This window comes from Oculina patagonica, chromosome 11 (assembly GCF_052425735.1).
Source record: "Oculina patagonica isolate OP01 chromosome 11, crgOcupat, whole genome shotgun sequence".
Lineage (NCBI taxonomy): Eukaryota > Metazoa > Cnidaria > Anthozoa > Scleractinia > Oculinidae > Oculina > Oculina patagonica.
In genome coordinates, this window is record NC_135768.1 from 6,933,774 (window position 1) to 6,955,589 (window position 21,816).

Here is a 21,816-nt window from a genome sequence, read left to right on the forward strand (position 1 = left end):
AACGAACGAACTTATCAGTGTAGTGTTTGAACTACACTAATGCGGTAGATTGTTTGGGAGGTGAAAAGTGCTAACGGGATAACGCTAGCTGCAAACAATTCCAAGCATGCCATTCATTTCAAAAGATCGGCTTTCAAATAGCCTGCGTTGTTGCAGCCAGACGTGTCACCAAATCCTTACTGCCAGGCTACTTTCAAGAGATCGTGTATGATTATATATATATGCAAGTTTTAAATCCTCGCGTTTCCAGGTATGAATTGCAAGAATTACTTGTCTTTTGCCGAAAAACTGAGAAAAAAAATGAGAAACAGCAAATACATGTCAAAAAGCAAGTTTCTTTGATTTGTCAAACATGCATGAAAGCGAATGGAATGTTTCCAAATTTATATTTAAGCGACATGACCTTTTCCCAACATCAACAATCCGTCACGCAAATTGAACATTTCTCAAGTATTTCCTTCCATGAATGAAACTTTTGTTTGAGAGCGGAATATTTTTTCAGAAGAAAGTTTTCAGACCGTCGGACATTATAACAAGTGTGCCGTGTGAAATCTTCGTAGTGCAAAAACCAATACTTTCACTGCTGATTCCATCTGTTGAAAAAAAAAAAACATTTACCGCAGTTTTCTGTTGTTTTTTTTTTAACGTGGGAACTGTGCTATTCTTTAGAGAACGGGATCACGACCCCCCTTTTTGCTACGCTCTTTACTGCAAGTCACAACAATGCCCCTTGTTTTCACCTCTGTGGTTGGGTTTTGCATCTAGATGAAACTTTTGTTAGCTATTTTGTCGCCTAAGTGATCTTAACAGACTTCAAGTTGATATGCAACGCTAAAATCAAATCTCTGCAGTTTACGCTTTCCGAGCGTGACAATCTAAACAGGGATCGCCTCGATTTTTGCGTGAATGTGAAAACATTTTGGTTATTTATTCGTGACGCGTGAAAAGGCCAAATACTTTTTCGTCATTCAATTTTGCACCGTATAGGGGATCCTGTAAACAACTAACGTTACAAGTCAACTGTTGACAAATATCCGCGCGCATGAAAACGATTGCAAAAAAATAAATCGTCGACAAGAAGTAAGCTTTCCTTTTTCAAAAGGGAAACCTGTGATCAAAGCTATCGACAACAAGCCGGTGAATGAAAAAATCAAATCGTCGACAACTAAAACCTTTTCTTTTTTTAGAAAGAAAACCTGTGTTCACAGCTATCGAGAATGTCGAAGAGAGGGGGAAGTAAGCCGTACACTTGAAGGTGATTAGCAAATACTATTTACCTCCGATCAGCCGAAGAGAAACAAAATGGCCGCGCGTTTCGCTTCGGCTACCGAAAGTAATGATTTTGTCCGCTATTTAATTCAGCTTGTGTGATATATACTAAAAGGATTATTCACCTCAGTGTCAGTGAAGGTGGTCAGTGTCGCGGCTCGGTAAATAGCCACCACTATTCACCTCCACTTCAGTGAAAAATTGTTAATTATTGTCATCATCGTCATTATTATTATCGATGTGCTTGCAGTGCCTTGCATGTAGACCTTGAGAAGTTTTTCTCCGCGCTGCTTTAACAAAGACAATCATGAACTTTCTACAGAGGACACACGCTTCCTTGATGCGTCACTTGGCACCAAAGCTTATCAGAAGTTTTAGCCAAAAGGGTGTTGTCCAGAGAAAGGAGCTCACTTTTCGCCTCGCTGAGTCCAGGGATTTCGATGCAGTTGTCAAGCTGTCAGAAGGTGTATACAATGGATACGACAATCTTCCACTAGTTTATCACAACTGGCTTAAAATGGATAACTTAGATATTATGCTGACACACCTTGGCGAGAAACTGGTTGGTTTAGGAGCATGTTACATTGTTGATGACGAAAAAACGTTCGTCCTTAGAGCAGGACGGGTTATGCCAGAACTCCATGGTCGTGGCATCGTTCGAGAGCTCAGTCACGTTTTGGAGGATCATGTACGAGAAAAGTTCCCGAAGGTTTCCCGACAATGGTTAACAACTACTTCTTCACATTTTTTCTTCTTCAATCAATGGAGGCAAGTCCTCGAGCAGGACATATTGTTCTATGATATCGCAGAGCAACCTTTCCGTGCGGGAATACCCTCCACGGGAAAAGAAGCTACAATAGAATCATGTTCGAAGGAATGTTTCTCCAAAATTATCCTGTTTAATCCAGCAACCGAGAAACTGTTACCAAGTAACGTTCTTATTATCGACTGGTGCCCTTACGAGCCCCTCCGATCTAATATCGATTACATCCTGAGAGAGCATGATGTGCATTTCTTTGTAGAGAAGCGTCCCGTCGGGGCCGACCCAGTTTCGTTTAGCCATGGGGTACATGGGCGTAGAACGTCGACAGGCGTGGAATGGTTGGCTACCATTTACACAGATGATCCAGATCTGTTCGAAGCTCATCTTTTACATCAGTACAAACACGCCAGTGAAGTAATAAAAGGAAAGTTCATAATCGTAGTATCACTGCAACGTAAAAGCGAGGCAGGGTGTGCTCGAAGGGTGCTTGGAGGTATCTTGAAGTTAAGAGAAACCAGTCACGTTTACGAAAATGAAACGTTAACATTAAGAGAAACTAGTCACGTCTCCGAAAATGAAACAATGAAACTGTTCGAAATAGATTTCAATTAGTGTAGAAAGTCGCTCTGAGTAGATCAAACTTTCAAATGCATGATCAGAGAAAGAGAATGCCTAGAGACTAGTCACGGGGGTCAAGTTATTGGTAACTGCGTTCCCTAGCAGACACCCTTTTGGTTTGTCAAGCAATCTTTTCTTATAAGTGTGACGAGTACATGGGGTGACTGCAAAGGAGTCTGGGTGTTTGGTGTCAAAAACTAGGTTTTCAAACCGAGTTGGGCAACTGTTTTTAGTGCAAAACCATTCAAGGTCATTCAAAGGAAAAAAGTGTTTAATTTTTTTGATGTATCAAATGTGCTACGTATTTTTTTTTGTTTTATTTCTACTTATTTACCTATTTTTCCATTATTTTTTGGAGCTAATTTCTAGTTGCTCATAGTTAAGCGGTGACTATTTCAAGTGCCGTGAAGGGATAAGTAGGTAATGAAACAGCTAGGCCGTAGTGTGGGCGCAAGTTGTGTATCAGTAGCCTATATGCAAGTCCAGCGGTAAATTGTTAGGATTGCTGTGCTGTCATGTAAAAATTGCATAATGATCCACGGTAGTGGGCGGAGATCGCCCCAAAAGATAACATAAAAGAAATATTGGTGTAGCGATTGTAATTCTTATCTTTGTGCCAAGACTCGAAGTGAAACATAACTAGTTCAGACGAGTTTTTTATTTGAAAATCCAACTTTATCCCAACAAACTAACTTACAAGGCCAAAAAAGAGGCAAAAAGTGACTTTCCAACATTATTTAATTTAATATCTTTTTATTTCTATGAAATCTTTTTTATTTTTTAATTGTCTATTTCCATGTTTTTCCATGTTTTTGATCGAGCTGTCTTCTGCCTAGACTCCGGAAATCTTCACAGAGAAACTCAGGCGACCTTCGACAGTTTTCGGACACGGTGGCCGTTTCGATTTGGATGTTTTTTTAAAAGACACTATGGGATGCTCAGGGGATAATTTAATATGTGTTTCGCTTGCCTAGTTCCTAGGCCTTTATTTTCGTCGCGGTCAACCCGTTTCGGGTCACGTGGCACGAGCGAAAAAAAATTGACTGAGTAGTGAATTCAACAATAACGCGAAGGCCTAGGAAAAAAGCGTACAGGAGCTAGGCAAGTGTTAACCTATTCCTTTTGCACTTACAAGGTTCACAGTCATTCACTGAAAAGGGGTAAGTTTTTCAGTTGTAAGTTACTGTCAAGGTCCGATCTGTCGGTCCACTTAAACGAACGAATGAACGAGCAACTTAGCACGACGATTTAATTTATCGCCAGAGTCAGTCTCAGACGTCCGAGGTCGATCGCGGCAACTTCGCTTCGCCGCGATCGAATCAAGCTAGTTGCGGTCTTGCATTTAAACTAATTAATTGGTAATTGCAAGACCTGTCTAGTAAACATCTATTTTCTGCCTAAATGGAAGGAATCTGTGCCGAACGACATCTTCGGGACGGCCAGTTAAAGTTGCATATTTTATTATCGAATACCATTCGCGAGGCCCTGTAAGGGGTTAATTCCGATAGGCGACACGGCGACATGAAGGAACTTAAATGACTATGGATGAACGACAAGCTGCCGTGAAATCATGACAGCGACAAAGATAAAAGCAAAGTAAACAGCGACAATGCTCAAGAAAAAGCGAAGGAAATCAGGCAAATCAGGTGGGAACAAGTAAAGGAGGTTTCTGTTCTTAAGTTAGAGTAAGAAGTTTTGCGACGAAATCGCGATAAAGTTTTCCCACCCCTAACTGAAAGTCCTGACTAAACCAACAGGAAGGTAAGTATTAATATATTCTTTTTTCTATTTATGAATAAATGATACGCTCCAGCGTTCCCTTCAAGCGAGTTTGGATCACACGACTAAAAGCTACTAAACTACGAACATTTGATAGTCAATAAATGCTCCAGCGATTTGAAATTGTAAAATCTGAAACAATCCCAACGTTTGGCACCTTGAAACTATATCATTCTATTTGCGTGCATGTTTTCCGAACAGTGCACAGCTTCAAAAGTATTGTCATACCTCTCATGATCATACTGTGTGAAAACACTTGAAAATATTTAGCAATTAAAATTGCCTTGTCTTTCCGTTCGAGAAAACATCAACCTTAAGCACCCAGTTTAGCTTCCTATTGGTTTGCTCAATGGACTAAAGAACTCTTTTGGCGATTCGTCTTTCTCGATCGACTGGTTTCTTTGAAGGATTGCGATGTATGACAATACACTCTTTTTTATATAAGAACGTCTAATTTTCCACCAAGGCTGAACGTTCTTAACTTTTTCGAAGATTTGAGCATAAAATGTTCTTAAAATGTTCTTATTTTTGAAATTTTAAAAAACAAAGTAGTATTCCATTAAATTCATTCCGAACCGATATGTACATGTTCACCTCACCAATGAGTGATGACAATGTTGGTTACAGGTCAGGATTGAAGAAAAATTTATTCATTTAGTATATATATTTTGTCACTCACGAGAAATAAGAAAAAATAAAATTCGTTCTTAACCAAATATTAGCTTTGGAAACGTTCTTAAGATGTAAGTTCTCAAATTTTGGCCTTTTCTAGCTCTTGGACAAAAAAGGAGTGTACTTTTAAAGCTGTACACTGTTCGGAAAACACGCAAATAGAATGATGTAGTTTCAAGGTACCAAATTTTGGTTTTGTTTCAAGTTTTGCAATTTCAAATCGCTGTAGCATTTATTAACTATGAAATGTTCGTAACATTTTGTCATTTACTATTCCTGTTGGTTTAGTCATGAAACCTAACAATAAGGATCCATTTTTATTGACAGTTGCTATATTGTAGCTCTGAAACTATTAACAAGCGTCTTTGGCTGCGGATAGCCATGATGAAAGTAGATTACAACTTGAAAAGTTAAGGCTTAACTTTTCAAGTTGTTTCCGCACGTCTTAAAAAAATCGATATTTATAGCAGTGGTTCGATTTCTCTCCGCAAATTAAGGTTATATCTTCCTTTAGACGTTTTAGATAGTGTTTTTCATGGGTTAAGTGGTCTACCTCTAATTTCAGAACAGTTTAGACCAAAATTGCGCGAAATCCCCGTGACGTAGCTCCTTTAAGGGTGGCAAAAATTCAATGCGATGTCGTCGCAAAACTTCTATTCTAACTTCTTAGAACAGAAATATAATTTACTTATCCTTGCCTGATTTGTCTGATTCCCGTCGCTTTTTCTTGAACATAACAATGCCAATCACTCATGTCTAATTTAAAAAACGCCAATGTCGCTGTTCACTTGCTTTTATCTTTGTCGCTGTCGTATATTCACGGCAGCTTTTTATCTCGTCGTCTTCGCCATTTCAATTCCTTCATGTCGCTGTTTCAGAGACGTGCATGTCGCCTGTCGGAATAGGCGCCTCGATCTGAAGGGCCGGCGCCTGTTTCGACAGCGCCTCTTAAGTGAGCTTCACAGTAGTCGTGCGTTGAGCTTTAGACGGAAAAACCTCATAGTCCGCGCAGATTAATTTAATAACCGTTTCCCCCGTGTTCGTATCCTATGCTTTTGAGAGACTACCGAATTTCGTGGATAATGCTCCTGTTATTCCAGGGCAGTACGTTTCGGCGGCAGAGTTTTGAATTACGAGAACGCATTTATGTTATGGAGCACGGCAACGAGATAAACCTGATTTCCGAATTTCCAACAGCAACACAAATTAAAACCTTGCGAAATTGCGACATGAAAAGGCTTAAAATTCAGACGGGGGACATACGGGACCCCCCTAACAGGGCCTCATTTGCATGCTGCATAAATATGCACACGCACCCTGCAAGCAGAGCCTTTAAACTCCTCGAAGCTATGCTTGCAGGGGGACTATGCTATTCGTTAGGGTAACCTACAGATAACAGGTCACAACAATGTCCCTTTTTTTCAAACTTTTTTCAGCTATTTTGTCGCCTACTTGATCTTATTAAACAGACATGATATATACCAGGCTAAAAACAAATGTCTGCAGTTTTACGCTTTTCGAGCGTGACAGTCACTGCAGTCTAAACAAAGATCTTCTTAATTTTTGCAGGAACGTGAAAGCATTTTGTTTATTGTTATCCGTGACACGTGAAAAGGACAAATATTTTTACGCGATTCAATATTGAAGAGCCATCAAGAATGCGAAAGAGAGGATGAAGTAAGTCTATGGATCCTTCATCTCTCTTGCGCCTTGATAACTTCTTTATACGTACAAGGCCTTTACAGAGGGTCCTGGGAGGGAGGGAGGGGGGGGGGGGGCGTGTATAAAATTCTATTGCCCAGCCAAAATTTTGCCCAAATTCCATTTCCCAGCGTAATGCTTTTCCGATTTTCCAAATCCCAGTGGCAGTTCTAATGTTTATTTGTTTGCGATTCCTTGTCCCAGTCACTCAAATACCTACATTTTTCCAGTGGAAATTTGCCCAAATCACAGTTCTCATTTTACCCCTTCAGACTCCACTTTACAGTATCTTTATAATTATATGTTAGAAATTATTGTCATCATTGTCATTATTATTATTATTATTCTTGATGTGCTTGCAGTGCCTTTTTCTCCGTGCTGCTAAACAAAGCCCATCATGAACTTTCTGCAAAGGACACGCGCTTTATTGATGCGTCACTTGACACCAAAGTTGATTAGAGGTTTTAGCCAAAAGGGTATGATCCAGAGAAAAGAGCTCACTTTTCGCCTCGCTGAATCAAGGGATTTCGATGCAATTGTGAAGCTGTCAGAAGGACAATACAATGGATACGACTATCTTCCAGTAGTTTATCACGACTGGCTTAAAATGGATAATTTAGACATTATGCTTTTTTACCTTGGTGAGAAACTGGTTGGTTTAGATGCATGTTTTATTGTTGATGACGGGAAGACCTTCATCCGTAGGGGAGGACGGGTGGTGCCAGAAAGTCGTGGTCGTGGCATCAAGCGAGACATAAATCAGATTTTGGAGGACCATGTGCGAGGAAAGTTCCCTAAGGTCTCCCGATACCGGATAATGTCCACCTATTCACATTTTTCCAATCCGCTGTGGAGACGAGTTCTTGAGCACGATGTTTTGTCCTATGATGTCGCAGAGAAGCCCTTCCGTGAAGAAATACCCGCCACAGGAAAAGAATCTACAATAGAATCCTGTACGAATGAATTGTTCTCAAAAATTATCCTGTTTAATCCATCAATCAGGAGACTGTTACCAAATGACATTCTTATTTTCGATTGGTGCCCTTACGAACCTCTCGGATCTAATATCGATTACATCTTAAGAGAGCATGATGTGCATTTCTTTGTAGAGAAACGTCCCGTTGGGGCCAACCCAGTTTCGTTTAGCCATGGGGTACATGCACGGAGAACGAAAGCCGCGGAATGGTTGATTACCATTTACACAGATGATTTAGACCTGTTCGAAGCTCATCTTTTACATCAGTTCAAACACGCTTGCAAACTTATCAAAGGCAACTTCATAATCTCAGTATCAGTGCATCATAAAAGTGAGGCAGAGTGCGTCCGAAGGGTACTTGGAGGTATCTTGAAATTAAAAGACACCAATCTTGCTTACGAAAATGAAACAATGAAACTGTTCGAAATGGATTTTAATTGGTGTCGGAAATCGCTCTGAGCATATCGAGCGTTAATTTTCAGTAACTTCCACGAGTAGCTGTGGAATTTATAAAAAGTCCGATCTTGTTCACAAAATTAATGATAATTAATTTGATGAAAAAAAACGCCTGAAAGCCACCTACAAGCTGCGGTGAAAATAATTTTCTGTTATTTATTGCCAAATACTCGCTATAAAACTGATTGTTCGCGAAAAAATTACTTCTATGGATTTAAATGACAAAACCGTAGCTTCATCAGCTAATGTCTTCCGGGCGTTAAAGGTGCCAACAAACAAGATTAACTTTGAAAACTGTTCAGCCAAACAATTACTAAAAACCTATGTCGCAATCCGTTTTAATCATCTTAAGTAAATTTTTATCCAGCCTTACCTTATTTTGTATTTGCTGTGTTGCTGAAATGTTTCTTTATGGGTTTAAGTGGTTATTATTTTAGGTGGTCATTTTCTTTTGTCTAAATTTGGCTATTATACGCTTTTTTTCCCGCTCAATTGATTTTGCAGGTAATTTTATTACGACACCGAATTGCACACATGCGAGCAGTTCGCAGGTCCTAACGAAGGACTAGTCACGGCAGTAACTGCAGTTCTAAGCTGCCGTTCTTTGGGTTCGTAACGCAATCTTTCCTCCCAAGTGGACGAGCGTAAGGGACGTCTGCATTGGTGTCTAGGTGTTTAGTGTCTTAATAATATACATGAAAAAATTACTCGATTCTGATTGGCTAAGAGCAGTGCAGTTCAGCTGTAACACTAGTGCAAATTACACATCAATATTCTGGATCACGTTTGGCTTAAAGACAGCAGGAAATTTTCTAACGTTAACATGGTCAATTGACAGCTGTCAAAACAAGGTATCCGCTGACCATTATCACATGACCATATCGCGGAATCAGGTGTAAACCTCATTGAGGTCATTTGTTTTTTGAAGCTGACCGCTGACCAAGATACTTTTTACCATTGTATCGCGGGCTCAACTTTTTTCATGTTTATACTATTAATAAGTAATCATACGGTATTTCTCGTTCAATTTGAAATTAATTTGCACTTGTGAGTTTTTAAAAAGCTGAAATTGCACTCGCCGCTTGCTTTTTGAAAAACTCACTCGTGCAAATTAATTCCAAATTTAACTCGAAACCGTATGATTACCTATACAAATATGTCAACGAAATATTGCCAGGTTTTCAAACCTAGTTGGCACAACTGTTTGCGGTGCGAAACCATTCAAATGAGGACGCAGACTCGTACCCAGTCGTTACTCGTTTTTTCCCTACGCTCGAAGAGGTTGATGGGAAGTCCTTCCCGTGATGCATTGCGCGCCGTTCAAAAAGCGAAAGAAGTAACTGGGTACGAGTCTGATGAGGACGTGTTTCACTTTAATGAAAGTGTACTTGTGAGTACAACTCATTTTCATATGAAAGGTTTCGCATCAGGACAGTAGTTTTGGAAACGAAAGTTTTTATATCCGTGATTTAAAAATGCGTGCCTCCATAATTTAAATAATATCAATAATTCAACCCAGCGTGCTAAAATTTTGAAGTATTTCAAGTGCTTTCAAGGGATGAATAGGTACTAAAAGAGGCCCGATCATGGTGGGCGCATGCACAAATTAGAATATGCAAGTGTAGCGGTGAATTGTAAGAACCGTTATCCTGTCATGTAAAACCGACTCAAAACCGCGTAAGGTTTCGGGGTAATGGACCGAGATCGCTCAAGAGAAGATAAAATAAACTGGAACGACTGTAATTCTTTTTGTTGTTGTTGTTGTTGTTGTTGTTGTGCCAAGACTCGAAGTCAGTGAGAGCATAAAGTTAAAACGAGATTTTTGTTTGAATGTCCAACTTTATTGTTATTCCAACAAACTAACTTATAAGGGCCTAAAGATGAAGACAACAAGCGACTTTTTAAACACCCTTTTTTGGATTTCAAAGCTTCCCGTTTCAGTTAAGGGTTTTAATTGTCTTTTTCCGGACAGGCTAATTTAAAACTTGCATTGATCAAGCTACCATTTCTGAGGCGCTATGATATCCGCAGTGGAAAACTACATGTTTGTCAGTTAAGAATGCTGTTCCCTTAATTTGTTGGATTTCTTCGTGCTTCTTACACGAGGTGGTTGCTGAAGATGGCTGCCACTTCGAACCCATCCAAAGCCTTGTTGTAAACTCGATATTCGTCAAGGGTGCCCTTGGTTTTCCAGCCATAAAGATGACCGAACTCGAGTGCTTTGTTGTTGTCGACGCTGCCTTTGACAGCTGAGATGTCGAGGGCGTTTGACTGCTTTTTACCATTGATGTAAACGAACACTCTCTTCTGTTGTTCGCGATCAAAAACGACTGCGTAGTGAACCCATTGGCCAAGCAGCTGCGGTGGTTTATAACCGTTGTCGAACTCAATGTATGTATCGACCTTTCTGTTCTCCTTGTCCCGAATGCACACGCGAAGACCCTTAGCTTGGTAACCGTGCGCTGTTTCCCAACCGGGTACCCAGCCCTGGCGGCCTGGACCATAATAGCAGCCCTGGCCTTTCTTGACAGCGAAGGTTGTTAAAGGGTATGTGACGTCCAAAATCTTGGCCCATCCAACAACGCTGAAGCTTGTGAGGCCAAAATTCAGGATGACAGAGTCTGGAACATTGATGATTCCATTGGAATCAAAGTAACGACCGCGAGAAAATTTGGACAGTCTAGGTACCGGGCCACTGGCCGAGCCGTGGTTCTCATGACCCGAGTCATCCGCGACCTCGTTTCCAGTTTGCTCGTCCATGCGCCAATGGCCAACCAAGCCAGGTACACGGTTGTTATAGCAACCCTTGACCGGGCTTCCTTGGGGATAATATGGCTGCCACTGCTTTTTGGAGCAAACTTCTAAGTACTTTTGGCCGTTGGTGGAGCGAAGCATGCCTGTTCTCATTGTGGTGCAGGGTTTTTCTTCAAACGTCAGAAGGTCAGCGCTCTGAATATAGCGAGAAAACAAACAAAATATCAGACATTTACAGTAGTATAAGAAGCAATTGAACAACGATTTCCGCACTGAATGTTTAATTTATTTAAGATCCCTCTTATATTTTGCCGTGTTTACTGCAACACTTTGAATAAAATATTTCTGATGTTCTGCGTCTAAAAACTCACACTTTAAATTTTTGAATTAAGAATATTTCGTTTTTTTCTTAAACAAAACGACGTTTTCAGTTGCATCAGTAGTTTTATTTAACAAATTTGCTTCAGTGATTTCTTTAACGAATATTCTGTTTCAGCCTGCGGAAATAGCACAAAGTTAGAATGTCTAAAGTTCAGCAATAATTATGCTGCAGATCTAGAAATGTGAATTGTTTTGCAAAAAATAAATGCGTGAACGGCCAAATTTTTTTACCTCGCAGCAGTTACCCCAAACCTCTCTAGCGACAAGGAATGAAGCGAACATCAAGGCTAGCAAGCTCTTCATCTTCGAGTGGATCAGTGTAGATTTGCTTAATTTGCACTTAACGCGGTGCTTGTAGACGTTTGAAAATGCTGATCCAGAGTCTTTCTTGTATAACTGAGCCACGTAGCTTTAGAGTATCACATACAAATATATGCGATCTTCCACATAAACCGGAAGTGAGTCATCTAAAAATCAAACGCGCATTTTCGGGTATTTGAGTAGATTAAAAACAATCAGACTGCATTAGCAACGAGTAAGTAAAAAAAAAAGACAAAGTAATGTAACAGAAAATTTGAATGTCGAAAAAATACGAAAATTTTTTCTAAGCTGTATCAGACGTCCTCATCGTTAGGACCTGTTGCAAAAGGGTCGTAGAGATTTAAACTATCGTGAGCTAAGCATTAAAAATAGGTTTATTCTTTATTGACTTTTATATTACCACGGATGAAAGCTTCAGCATTGTTTAGGCTAACCTTTATTTAATTTGAATAAATCAAGGAAATCACTTGTTCACGCTGTCTGACTCTATTCAAATTTGCTACACATTACTTTGTTGTGATCAATAAAAATATTGCGAGCAGAAAATTAAAACTTCAATGCACAACTCGATATATGCACTCTGAAAGTCAATATTTTCTGTGGTGAAATCGCAAAAATAAAGGTCCACGACGTATAAAAAAAACAGCAATTTCTCTCATTTTTATTAAACCGTACTTAAAATGGTAATGACACTAACATGCGTTCAATGCTAATTAATAAAACTGTCCTTTCATGCAGATACGATCACGATGATATTTATTTAAAGCAAAATTAATGCCGGTAGCCTTTCGTTCGAATAAAAAATTCAGAAAACTCCCGCTTGGATCTCAACAAAACGTTATACATAGTGAAATTCCTTTGTTGTTATGTCGAAAGGTAATGCTGGTCCCCCAAGCAACAAAACGTCAGCTTTCATCCGTCAGATCTCTTCGGTAGAAACGTCCATGTACTCCCTGAACATAATTTTTGTTACAAATGTCGGTGCAGATAAATCCACAGAAAAAAAAAACAGACCAGATAACGCGAGTACTGAAACGGTATATTGGTTCGCAGAGTGAGGAATCGATAGAAGACATACAAAAACAAATAAAGACTAACGAATAATGATGTATGATAATATATTTGATCGAGGTACGGGATTTTTGTTGCGGGATACGGGAATTGACTAATATAAACAAAGCTCTGTTTGGAGCCCCCGCAAAAGGCCCCCGCAAACAAGAAAAAATAATTGTTGCAGAAGCACTGCTTCCTTGGCACACAAACGTAGGAAAGCAAAATGATTCTAAAACCTTCAGAAAACAGTTTTTGCTTCTTCGAACCACAATTTGCTTCCACAACAAATGTAGAGACAGTTAGGGAAAATGTTTCGGCAACGATACCACAAAATTCCGAAGGTCGGGGAGGGGGGGGGGGTAATTTTTGGATGGAAATTTGCGTTTCATGCAAAAATCTTTGGGTTTCTATTTGGATGGTATACTGAGTATAAAGGAAATTTATTACCATAATAAATGAATTTATGCTGCTTGATTCATATCAGTCCCAGCTCCCGGCCGAGGGATTTCCGGTTATCCGGGACATTAGAGCTACCGGTACGTACTTAACAAGACGAGGCCCTGTGAAAGGCCTCTTTTGCTTCAAGCGCACATCGAGAGAACAAGCTCTTACCAACTACACTGAAGTCGCGTGATTCGATCCCCGAAAAAGTTAAGTATAACCATTCCTTTGTCTGTTTTAACATGGAAGGGCAAGATTGTCGCGACCTATCTGAGAGTTCTCTCCCAAGATCATTGATACTCGGCCACTCGTTTGTACGAAGAATGAAAGTTTTTCTCAAAAATAATGCTGGGAACAGCTCGTTCAACGAGCACTTTGACTTAAAGAACTCTTGCATAGTCAAGCTGAGAGGGAACGGTGGCCGCACAGTTGAAGGGCTAATGCGCTACGACCTCGGGGCTACGAGAGCCACAAAACCAGACATTTTAGTCCTGGAAATAGGGTCTAACGATTTATGCGACCCCTCGACAGACCCTGAATTATTGGGTGAAACAATCATTGCCTTCGTGGATGTGTTGCGCCATGAGATCCAGCACAAATTCACGGTGATATGCCAAGTTATCCCACGCCTGAATCCTCCCTTTCCGCAATACAATCGGAGAGTCAAAAAGCTAAACAAGTGCTTGCGGGACACGTTGGCCGATTCCAGCGTTGCGAAATTTTGGCGCCATCGAGGGCTCAACAATCCCACGAGGAACATTTATGTTCGTGATGGAATTCACCTTAACAAGCGGGGACACAAGGCTCTCTACCGTAGCTATCGGGGCGCATTGCTTTATGCACTGAAACAGATCCAAACCAACCACTCGTCATAATAATAATCCAAAAAAAAAAAAATATATATATATATATGCTTTCGGAAGGTAATTTCTTTGATAACTGCCGCAGGCGTAGTCATTAGTTGGGGTATTTTATCTTGCCCACCCGTTTCTGGGTGTGTTTATGCTATCAGCATTGTGGTCATTGAGGAATGCCAGAAGTATTTTATCAAGCGTTCTGCGGTTATTCCCAGAACATTGTTCTGACACTTTGCTTATTATCACGGCACGTTTGCATGATCAATGCGGCCAAAGGCTGACTTTGTGCCAATCATGTTTTTGCCGTTGTGTTTTACGAAAGAAAACACCTATCTAGTTCCATGCTTTGTATACCTCATGACGTTTGTTAGGCATTTTTGCCGGCCCCACCTAATGCCGTTTATACAGTGCAAAATTTTCCTTTTTCGCCTGCGGTAGTCCTATATATATTTACGCCTGGTGTTGGATCTGTTTTTTTTCTTTGAATTATTTTGTGCGCATAGAGCGAGTTGTGTTATTAATCCAGACCTACCCCCTCCCAGAATGCCGCCAAAAGGAAAGAGGCCAGCAGTCAGCACCGCTTATCTCACACGGGTTTCTAAACGTAGGCGAGGCGCTGCCGAGACGGCCGAGAACACACAGCATCCAGCAACGCTTCGCCAGGTGCCCGCTAATACCGGCCAAGACATCGCCTCAACCTCGTCAGCAGGAGGTACAGCCAGCCAGCAGCAAGCAAGCGTTCCTGAAGGCGCTCTTCAAGGTATTGCCGCTGCCGTAGCCGAAGCGGTGAAGAAGAGTCTTCGCGACACGGGACTGGTTTTACCCCAACCAGTAAACCAACCCCACATACAGTTTGTTCCAGACCCGCCTCAAGAGCCCACTCTGCAAACCAGCGTCCAAGAAGCGGTTCGCACCAACATCCAGACGTTAACCGGCGGGATACTACAAGTGTCTGAACCCACCGCCGATAGCAGTAAGAACTCTTTTATCTCTAGTGCTGTGCCTCTGGCATCTAGGGTACCAGAGCGTATTAGAAATAAGATCTGGGCAAACGAGTTCATAGATTTTTCACATTTGCTGATAACGTACAAAGACGACAATAACTATACTTTTCAGTTACAAAGTAATGAGAATGGGCAGCAGGTTCTCTCCATGGTGCCCAACCATAAACGGCCCACCATCCAGACTATAGAGCAGTGGACAACCGCTTTCCAAATTTTCGTTTCTATCTTTACTCAAAGATTTCCCCAAGATTCTCCAGCACTCATGAAATATGGGTCTGTAGTGCGTGATTTAGCCGCCCAGTCCGCCAATTGGCGTTTCTATGACGAAAATTTTCGTCAGTTGAGACAAGAGCAGCAAATTTCTTGGGATAATATTCACAGCGAGTTGTGGCTTCGAGCACACTACCAACCACAAAAGCTAAATGGGCCAAACCGGGGAGGCCAAGGCAGATATCGCGGCACTGGGGCTCGATCAAATTTCCCAAAGGGTTTCTGCTGGAAGTTCCATAACGGGGCCCATTGCAACGGGTGCGCCTTTAAACACCACTGCTTTAGGTGTGGCAACAACCATCCAATCTTCCGTTGCCAACAGCAGCAAAAGCCCACGGCTGGGCGAAATCCCACAACAAAGCAGCCGCCTGTGCCTACAAACAGCGCTTCCCACACCGGTTAACGTAGCCGTCCTTTCCCGCGTTTTATTAGGCTATAACTCCCGCATCGCTTACCGTTTAATCAAAGGTTTTTCCGAAGGGTTTAAGATTAATTATCAGGGTCCCAGAATTACGACTACCGCTCCAAATTTAGGCTCCGCTTATGAGAATCCTGACGTTGTTGATGACAAATTACGAAAAGAAAGAGAATTGGGTCGTATCGCGGGCCCATTTGATTCCCCCCCGTTTGAAAATCTCCGTATTTCTCCTCTCGGCGTTATTCCCAAGAAAACGCCAGGCGAATTCAGAATGATTCATCATTTATCGTATCCAAAAGAAGCGTCGATAAACGATAGTATCCCACCCGAATTTTCAACAGTTAAATATGCTTCTGTTGATGACGCGATAAGCATTATTCAAAGACAAGGCAAGGGTTGCGCTATGGCCAAAACCGATGTGAGAAGCGCTTTTCGTATCGTGCCAGTACATCCTTCGGATTATCCTTTATTGGGTTTTCAATGGAAAGAAAAATGGTATTTTGATAAAACTCTGCCTATGGGGTGTTCAAGTTCATGCCAAATATTTGAAGATCTTAGTACAGCGATGGAATGGGTCGCGAAGAACAAATTGCAAATTCCGGACATCATACACATTTTGGATGACTTCCTGATCATTGACAAATCACTAGATACATGCGGCGCAAAATTAAACAGATTCTTGCAATTTTGTCATGAACTGGGCGTCCCTATGGCAGAAGAAAAGACTGTGGGCCCGGCTCACGTCCTTACTTTTGCGGGCATAGAGATAGATTGCTTAAAACACGAGGCCAGGCTTCCTCGAGAGAAGGTTGAGAAATGCCGAGAAGTTATAATACAATTTTTGTCGCGAAAAAAAGTCACGCTTAAAGAGCTGCAGTCGTTGATCGGCTTATTGAACTTTGCTTGCTCCATAATAAAACCAGGCAGAGTTTTTCTACGCAGGTTGATTAATCTTACAATAGGAATTACCAGACCTACGTATTTTATCCGCCTTACTTTAGAAGTTAAAAACGACCTTAGGATTTGGCAACAATTTTTAACATCATTTAACTGTCAATCAATTTTTCTCGAGGAGGTTTGGACCTCATCCGGTGCCCTTTCATTTTACACGGATGCCGCACAATCATGCGGTTTTGGCACTATCTTCGGCACGCATTGGACATATGGCAAGTGGCCTGATAAATGGAAGCGACAAGATATTTCCGTACTCGAGCTTTATCCCATTGTGTTGGGCGTACACTTGTGGGCAGCGCGATTAAAAAATAAACGAGTATTGTTTTACTCGGATAACGAAAGCGTCGTACACGTCATTAACAAGCAAACATCTAAACACAAGGGTTTGCTGGCTTTAGTACGGCAGTTGGTTCTCATATGACTGTCCCAGAACATATATTTTAAGGCTCGGCACGTACCGGGGAGGCACAACGTATTAGCTGATAGTCTCTCTCGCTTGCAGGTGGAGAGGTTCTTGTCTCTCACGAGAGGAATGGATTCGTTGCCCACAACAATCCCCCCACATTTACAACCAGACAACTGGGAAATACACTAGCCAGACTCTTAGAAGGCAGTTTGAGCACATTGTCACTCAAAACCTACCAACAGGCTTGGAGGATTTTTCAGCATTTCGAGATTAACGTCTTGAGCAGACCCACTTCACAATTTCCGATTCCGACAGATGCACTAGCACTGTTTGTCGCGTACTTAGCGGAAAATAATTACAGTGCGGCGACAACTCTTACTTACGTATCTGCACTAGGTTACGTACATCGCTTAGCTTCATTGCCCGACCCAACAAAGTCAGAATTGATAAAATACGCCCTCAAAGGGTATGCCAAAATTAACCCCACTCTAGACAGCAGATTACCTATAACACTGCCAATTTTAGAGCAAGTAATTTCTGCGTGTGAGCAGACACTTTCTTCGTGCTTTCAAAGAAAACTAATTCGTGCGATGTTCGCTCTCGCGTTTTTCGCAGCTTTAAGAGTAGGAGAGTTGACAATTACGGCGGGCAAGTCGTCTACAAACTTACTATTGCTTAGGCAGGTATTCTTTTTGAAAGATAGTACGGATTCTATCGTGGGCATCAAACTGTCCATGCGAAACTATAAACACAGCGATACCTCACGCACTACCGACATTATAGTATACAAAGATAAGCCCGTTTGCGCCGTTACATTGCTGTTGGATTATTTAAATGCACGAGGACAGAACGCGGGTCCGTTGTTCTGCTGGCCCAATAACACAGCCATTACTAGGTCGTATTTTACTCAGTGTCTCAGTCAGGCCCTCAATTTTTTGGGTCTAGATACCAAACTTTATAAGAGCCATAGTTTTCGAATTGGCGCCGCTTCGTGGGCGGCCGCAAAAGGCATGTCGGATGCTCAAATTCGTACATTCGGCCGATGGAAATCGACTGCCTTTTTAAGATATATTAGAACCCCAACGTTGGCCAATTCGTCTCCTTTTAATTGTGAGGCCACTTGCCATATCTCTCCGATGCTTGGGTGCTCGCCAGCAGGACGAGTATTCAGTGATAATCTCAACATGACAATATTACTCAGATGCTTACGCAGGGGCTAAGCATGTACCTAAGTAATTAGCAAAGTAACGTCACTATATTCTATTAGAATTCGCCAGCTAGATATAAGTTTTGAAGGATGAAAGCAGATGTTTATGCAGGGGCTAAGCATCACTTTTGTACTTCTATAAGCAAAGACATATTGCAGATGCTTACGCAGGGGCTAAGCATTTTCCTCTCGTATGTAAGTTTAAAGTACCGCCGTCACGCCGGCATAACTGCTTAGATTTCGCCGGCCGGATATAGCCCTTATAAAGATGAACAACAGATGTTTACGTAGGGGTTAAGCATCCCCTTCATCTTGTCAATTCATGTAAATCATGTTGTTCTGTTTTGATTTTGTCTGCCACATATATACTGATGCAAAAAAAAAAAAAAAAAAAAAAGGTTATAGTTACAAACAACGTCAGATGCTTACGCAGGGGCTAAGCATTACCTTTCTTTTACTTAGTAATTTGACATAGTTAATTAGTTACAGGTAGTGTTTACATTTATCCACGCTTTTAATAGTAAATCCTTTTATATAGCGGCTCAGTATTGGCTTCGGGTGGGGCTGCCCGTCCTCGTTCCTCGTCTGGGGCCGTGGCGGGTAATCCCTCACCTTTGCTGGGAACTGATTATTTGCTTACGCTTTTAGCTTCTCATTTTGTATAATCGATAAGAGAATAAACGGCCACGCCACAAGCGCGGCCAGATTATCACCAGCTAAGTGTCATTTATTTTTCGCCGTTCCCAGCAAACCGAGCTTCGCCAATACTGCGCACTACCGCTGAAATATCCAGCTTATAGAATCAGAGAGCATAAAAGTGTTTTGGTGTATGACAAACTTGATGTATTCGACATTGCTGATCCTAGCAGTATGCAGGACGCGTGCCACTTATCAACCTAGTAAAAATGGCCCAGCTCACAACGAGTCTGTCGTAGCTCAGTTGGTTAGAGCGCCCAACCGGTATTCTGGGAGGCCATGGGTTCGATTCCCGTCGGGGACTCAGAATTTTTCTTTGTCCCGTGCTCGTGTCATGTTGAATACTTCATCTTCATTATTTATTACCGAGCTTAAAATTTACCATCTTTATTATTTACTACAAACTTGATGAATTCGACATTGCTGATCCTAGCAGTATGCAGGACGCGTGTCACTTATCAACCTAGTAAAAATGGCCCAGCTCACAACGAGTCTGTCGTAGCTCAGTTGGTTAGAGCGCCCAACCGGTATTCTGGGAGGCCATGGGTTCGATTCCCGTCGGGGACTCAGAATTTTTCTTTGTCCCGTACTCGTGTCATGTTGAATACTTCATCTTCATTATTTATTACCGAGCTTAAAATTTACCATCTTTATTATTTACTACAAACTTGATGAATTCGACATTGCTGATCCTAGCAGTATGCAGGACGCGTGTCACTTATCAACCTAGTAAAAATGGCCCAGCTCACAACGAGTCTGTCGTAGCTCAGTTGGTTAGAGCGCCCAACCGGTATTCTGGGAGGCCATGGGTTCGATTCCCGTCGGGGACTCAGAATTTTTCTTTGTCCCGTGCTCGTGTCATGTTGAATACTTCATCTTCAAATACAACATGGTCAAAACTCTCTAAACATTACGACATGAAACCCACAACAAATCCTACAGTCGTTATACAAACACTAACAGGTCTCTAAGCATTCTCTAACGACGTATATTACAAAAGGGCTAGGAGCCCATTACGGCTCCTTAAGGGCCTGATAATCGGAAATAGTTGCATCTTCCTTAAAGAACTGTTATTAAATATAAACCCATGGATTTTTTTGGGAGCGCTTATTTTAAGAAGGATTTTTGCAACTGGGATTTGGGGAGGGGGATTTTTTTTCTAGAAGGGGGAGGGGGGGGGGAGTATTTACGGTATTTTTGTTTGCAGAGGCCCAACCTGATCCATTCTATTGTAAGCTGTAAAAAAATATATATAAATCTCACGTAATTGCAGTCACTGGATAGAATGGATGAACTTATCTTAGTTATCCTATGTAAATCCAATTGGCGCATTTGTTATAAAATCTTTCGGTTGTTGTTTTTGGCTAATTGGCTTTCAGTACAATGTCAAATGCTGTGAGAAAGTATCGACAATCACTGCGTTTTGAGAGCAGGTGCACATTTTCACATGAAAATTGTTTCAACAAGTTTCATCCTTTTCTAAAAGAGCGTTTGCAAATACGCTTTACAAATACAGTGGAACCCCGATATAACGATCTTCGATATAACGATATTCCCGCTATAACGATGAGAATTTAGCGGACCGAAGGTAAAATCTTCCCCGATATAACAATATTATCAGTAAACAGTCACAATTTAAGCAAAATATTGAATTTAATCCAATAACATAACAGTAATCGAGTAATCTCTAACGTTTCTGACAACACCTTTGTACGATGATATACGAAAATGATACTGTATTCTAATCCTCTTTGTCCAGTAAAAAAGTATATGTTAGGTTTACCCCGATATAACGATATTTTCGGTTATTTTACGGCCATATCGTTATATCGGGAGTTTCGATACAACGATCCCTCGATATAACGATATAATTTTACTGCTCCCTAGGCATATCGTTATATCGGGAGTTTCGATACAACGATCCCTCGATATAACGATATAATTTTACTGCTCCCTAGGCATATCGTTATATCGGGGTTGCACTGTAACGTTAAATTCGTATCTGTTTTATCTGGCTGGCTATCACTACCTTGAAATTATTTTTAAAAAATAGTCTTTGGTTTTATTCATGAATATTTTAACTAATAGACAATATAAGACATATTTTCCCTAATGGGTATTGACACACGAAGGGAAATATCGCAGATACAAAATCAACACAAACACACCACATTAAAAAAATGTAGTGGGGACATGTCGAGCAACACGCCCTCTGAAAAGAATTAGCACACAGAGGTGCTTTAAACCGCCAAACTTAATTATACGCCAAATGAAAAAAAAGTGATACAAATCTACGTTGACACATCATTTTAAATGTACTTTTAAACTAGTATTTGCTTTTTGTTATATATCGCATGGCTTTAAATGTAAACGTTAACTGCTTAACTGCATGGAAATCACTGTTTGACGTGACTTTTTAAAATAAGTTCTCTGGCGGGAAATAAAAACTAGAGTTTGTGTTAGTTTATGACCGTGACATAATGTCTTTCATACCCCTATAGGCTTTCGTGTGAAACAAGTTTGGTCAATATCACTATACTTATTCATCTCTTATATATTTTTTTCAGTTTCAGGACATCTATATAATTTTCTTGTCTTAGCAAAAAGATATCATGCCATGATTTCGACAACTAAATCCACAACATTATTGTTATATCCAAAACATTAAAATTCTTAAACTAAATTCTCTAGCTGGAAATAAAAGTTTTTGACCGTAAGATAATCTTTTATATGCATCTAGGCTTTCGTGTGGAAACAAGTTAATTCAATATCAATATACTTATCCCTGACTAATGTGTTATTTACAGTCTTGAGACATCC

At 40.8% G+C, this 21,816-nt stretch overlaps 3 protein-coding genes and 1 pseudogene across 4 annotated transcripts in view; 3 read left to right on the plus strand and 1 right to left on the minus strand.

Annotated features, from left to right (window-relative positions):
• LOC144629554 (histidine N-acetyltransferase-like) overlaps positions 1-21,816 on the plus strand; it is a 166,117-nt pseudogene that overhangs the window by 53,531 nt on the left and 90,770 nt on the right. The window lies entirely within an intron of this gene.
• Positions 1,524-2,644, plus strand: LOC144630796 (histidine N-acetyltransferase-like). The gene has a single exon (XM_078489158.1). It carries the CDS (start codon positions 1,577-1,579, stop codon positions 2,642-2,644), a length of 1,068 nt encoding a protein of 355 aa, XP_078345284.1. The 5' UTR covers positions 1,524-1,576.
• On the plus strand, positions 7,200-8,237 carry LOC144630798 (histidine N-acetyltransferase-like). Its single transcript, XM_078489160.1, has one exon. The coding sequence runs from the start codon at positions 7,200-7,202 to the stop codon at positions 8,235-8,237; it is 1,038 nt and encodes a 345-aa protein (XP_078345286.1).
• LOC144629555 (uncharacterized) lies at positions 10,189-11,768 on the minus strand. The gene is made up of 2 exons (XM_078487791.1): positions 11,601-11,768; positions 10,189-11,183 (listed from the first exon to the last, which is right to left on the minus strand). The coding sequence occupies exons 1-2, from the start codon at positions 11,670-11,672 to the stop codon at positions 10,332-10,334; spliced, it is 924 nt and encodes a 307-aa protein (XP_078343917.1). The 5' UTR covers positions 11,673-11,768; the 3' UTR covers positions 10,189-10,331.

Excerpts from the sequence above, each read along its gene's own strand:
- LOC144630798 (XM_078489160.1), top strand. The coding sequence starts at position 7,200 with ATGAACTTTCTGCAAAGGACACGCGCTTTATTGATGCGTCACTTGACA.
- LOC144629555 (XM_078487791.1), bottom strand. The coding sequence starts at position 11,672 with ATGAAGAGCTTGCTAGCCTTGATGTTCGCTTCATTCCTTGTCGCTAGA. Across the intron at positions 11,184-11,600 it reads TTTGGGGTAACTGCTGCGAG|AGCGCTGACCTTCTGACGTT; the intron begins GTAAAAAAATTT and ends CGCTATATTCAG.
- LOC144630796 (XM_078489158.1), top strand. The coding sequence starts at position 1,577 with ATGAACTTTCTACAGAGGACACACGCTTCCTTGATGCGTCACTTGGCA.